Here is a 3,496-nt window from a genome sequence, read left to right on the forward strand (position 1 = left end):
CCTTTTTGGGGAGCAAAACAAAAAACCCCCCCCCCCCCCCCCGGCTGGCCTGTCTACCATATGCATGAAAGTTATCCCCAACACGCTCTAAGCATCTGCTGGATTGCTTGTGCTCTGCTCTTTTCCCTCTCAGCAAATGTTCTGATAATTAAAGTCTCTCATGAGAACCAGGTTCGGTGATTTGGAAGCTTCCATCAATTGTTTAAAATAGGCCTCTTCCTCCTTCTGGTTTGGTGGCCTGTAACAGATGTCCATGACATCCCCACCCCCTGACATCCTCCTCTCTGGCCTTTACACAACTGCTTTCAACAGGCCTACCTTCTGCTTCATGTTGTACCTCAAGAACAAAGGTATATTGCTTATATATGTATGGAAATAGCTTCTCTTTTTTTCCCTGCCTATACTTTCTGAACAAGCTATACCCATATGTGACTATATTCCAGTCATGTGAACTATCCCACCACATCTCCCTAATCCCAATTACATCATAATTCTGTGATTGTACTAGGACCTCCAGTTATTCCTGTCTGTTTCCCTTCTCACCTTAGTATATAAACATTTCAGGTGTCTAACTGATTGTCCTGTCTTCTCCCCCCAGAACATTGCTAAGGCTTTTGCTATTGCTTCCCCTTACTAAGTTTTTATCTAGGTCCCCTGACTCTTCACTTACCTCTGGGCTTTTTTCTCCAACCTCCAGAAAAGCTAGTCTAATACCAGTCATACATTGAAACTTGTCCCTGGCTTTCCAGTTGTGAATTTCCTAGTCTGTGAATTGCACTTAAATTAGCCTATTCATTTAAATTCTTTTGGTTTTACTTCTTGCCCCTTTCTTGACTCCTCCAGGTAAAAAGTGTTAATTACATTCTAACATTTAAAAGAGCCATTGTTTCATAGAGAACAGTAATTACATTATCCTTTCCTAAAGTCTTGCCAAAAATATGATTTGGAAAATCTGATATTTCACTTTTCCATTGGGATTCATTTCCCAGAACTTTATATTTTTATTGTAAAAAATCAGTAACAATTACACTGGAGTAATCCTGGATTCTGCAAACACATCTCTCCTTAACTTTGTTACTTGAGTAGTTCCACTGATTTCCATAGGATTACTCAAATTAGTAACGCTTGGCATATATGTATGTAAACAATCTCAGGATCAAGATTTAAGATTGGAACTAGAAGAATGGAGCCAGGCGACCAACCTTTCACCCACACTGTTCTGTGTCCCACTTTGGCAGCAGACCAGCAGACTCAAATAAATTTGAAGTGAAACAGAAATTCTTAATATGCTTGGCTGCTAGCAGGTGCTGCAAAAATGCCTACAAATAATCATTTAACCTGACATGCTCAGCACATGGAAAAGTACTTCCTGTGCTGCAAACAAATGTCTTACAAATTAGACTGAACAGACCAGTTCAGATTGCCATAAAATATTATTCATTCCTCAAAATGAACCAGAAAATTGTTTCAACCACCTGAAAAATTCAGCGTAGTTGCATGTACTTAATTCTCATACAAACAATTTATCTAACTGACAGGAAAACTGGCTTTAGCCAAGACCAAAAGTAGAATTACTACAAGAGGTGTAATTATTATTATAGTTCTGCAACTATTATAAACACCCCTAAATTACTGTCCACTGTTAAATTTGCTGTTCTTGTAGCATTACAAATAAGCATGGGAATGGGTAGCTGAATCTAAACCACCAACTATTGGATGATAATATCCCTAAATGGATGAGCCTGTTCAAACATTAGCAAATCACTCTTCCGTATGTAGTAGATACAGATAGGGCCAAAGCAAATACCTCAGACTTTAAGGATATTTGTACTTGGATCCAAATTTTATATCCTTTATTGTTCCCACAATGGACTGAGGTAATACCTTCACCTATTCAAATCCAAATCTGAATTTTGAAGCTGTGCTGATGATTCATATAAGATCATTACTGGCATAACATTATCAGATAGTCCAAACCCCATGATTGGGTGGCAACCAGTCCCATTGTAGGTGTGTCTACACAAGATGCTTTGCTGCACATTAGATTAATCTAATGCACAGTAAAGCATCACTGTCTATAAGTGTGCAACAATGACTGTGCATTAGATTAGTCTAATGCGGTTTGCTAGTACCGATAGATAAAGGTACTAAAAAACAGTGTATTAAACTAGTGTGCCATACCACAAGTGTAGAGGCTGACCGGGAGCAAATTGCTCCTGGTTGTATTGTTCTCCAAAGACCAAGGAGTTAAGCTTATAGAACAATAAAGCTTGCCTGCAGTTCTGCTGTTCCTTCCTGCAATCTCCAGGCAAATGTAACAACCTATACATAACACTCTTAAAGCTGTCCACACACCAGTCAGCCCAGGCAGCACGGGGCCAAGCTGCTCCCTGGCTCCAGGGACAGCTCCTAGCCCCCGGTGGGGTGGGGGTGGGGGGGCAGTGGCAGTGGGGCCCAGAGTTTCCTTGCGGTGTGTGTCCGAGGGGGAGATGCAGGGCACCAGGGACCATGCTGAGCAACCGATCCTGTCCCTGGCTGGGCTGTCCAGGCCGCTGTTCCCCTGTAGTATAATGGCAGAGGCAGGCCCAACCTGTCACCAGACGTGCCTGGCTCTGAGGGTCCTGTGGAGCAAGGGTCTGCACTGTGGTGCCTCCAGGCCTGCTGCCCCTACATGCTTACCACACTGGTGTGGTGCTGCGCCCAGTGCACCTGCAGAGTTCCCAGGCAGAAAGCAAGGAGCAGGCAGGCACAGGGAAGCGTGGACTGGGCACACAAGTGCTTGCCTGCCCCTTGCCTGCCAAGAACTTTGCAGGTGCACTGGGTGCAGCTCTGCACTGGCATGGTAAATGTACAGGGGGCAGCAGGCCTGGAGGCACACCAGTGTGGAACTCTGCTCCACCCAAAACTGCCCCAAGTCCCCTTCGCCAGCCTGGAGCTGGCACCTGGGGGAGTCTGGAGCTCTCCCTGGCTGCTGCTGAGGGGGCAGAGCACGGCAGGAGCAGTCCTGGACTAGGCTGCTCCTGTTGGACTCATTTTGCTCCCGAACCAGGCACATGTGTAACTGTGCACCCAGGAGCAGTTTAATGAGCCTGAATTTACTGTGCAGTAAATTCCAGTGCATTAATTGCACATGTAGACGCACTCTGTGTGAGGTCCTCAGGCTCTGTTTTATTTTCTTAAGCCCATCTCTGGTAACATTTTAAGGTAATATCTCTAAAAGTCTGAGCACAGTAAACCTGATGTTTGTGTTGTCTTTCTTTTTAAGGAATAACCTGTATTTTTAATTCTTCTTGCCAACAGCATGCAGGTGCCATCCTCAGGGGTCACTGAGCTCCAACTGCAGTAAGCTGGGAGGCCAGTGTCAATGCAAGCCTAATGTTTTTGGCCGCTGCTGTGACACATGTTCAGTTGGGAGTTACGGTTTTGGATTTCATGGTTGTTACCGTAAGTGCTAAAGCTATGAAACAAATTGAATTCTTGCCTGTTCCACTAACAG

General features: G+C 44.4%; 1 protein-coding gene across 1 annotated transcript in view; it reads left to right on the top strand.

Annotated features, from left to right (window-relative positions):
- LAMB4 (laminin subunit beta 4) overlaps nucleotides 1-3,496 on the top strand; it is a 91,114-nt gene that overhangs the window by 75,554 nt on the left and 12,064 nt on the right. The window contains exon 19 of the mRNA XM_019509398.1: nucleotides 3,301-3,444. Within this exon, the coding sequence (XP_019364943.1) occupies nucleotides 3,301-3,444 (144 nt within the window). The remainder of the gene's footprint in view (nucleotides 1-3,300; nucleotides 3,445-3,496) is intronic.

The sequence above is a fragment of the Gavialis gangeticus genome, unplaced genomic scaffold (assembly GCF_001723915.1).
Source record: "Gavialis gangeticus isolate Ggan-Ray unplaced genomic scaffold, GavGan_comp1, whole genome shotgun sequence".
NCBI lineage: Eukaryota > Metazoa > Chordata > Crocodylia > Gavialidae > Gavialis > Gavialis gangeticus.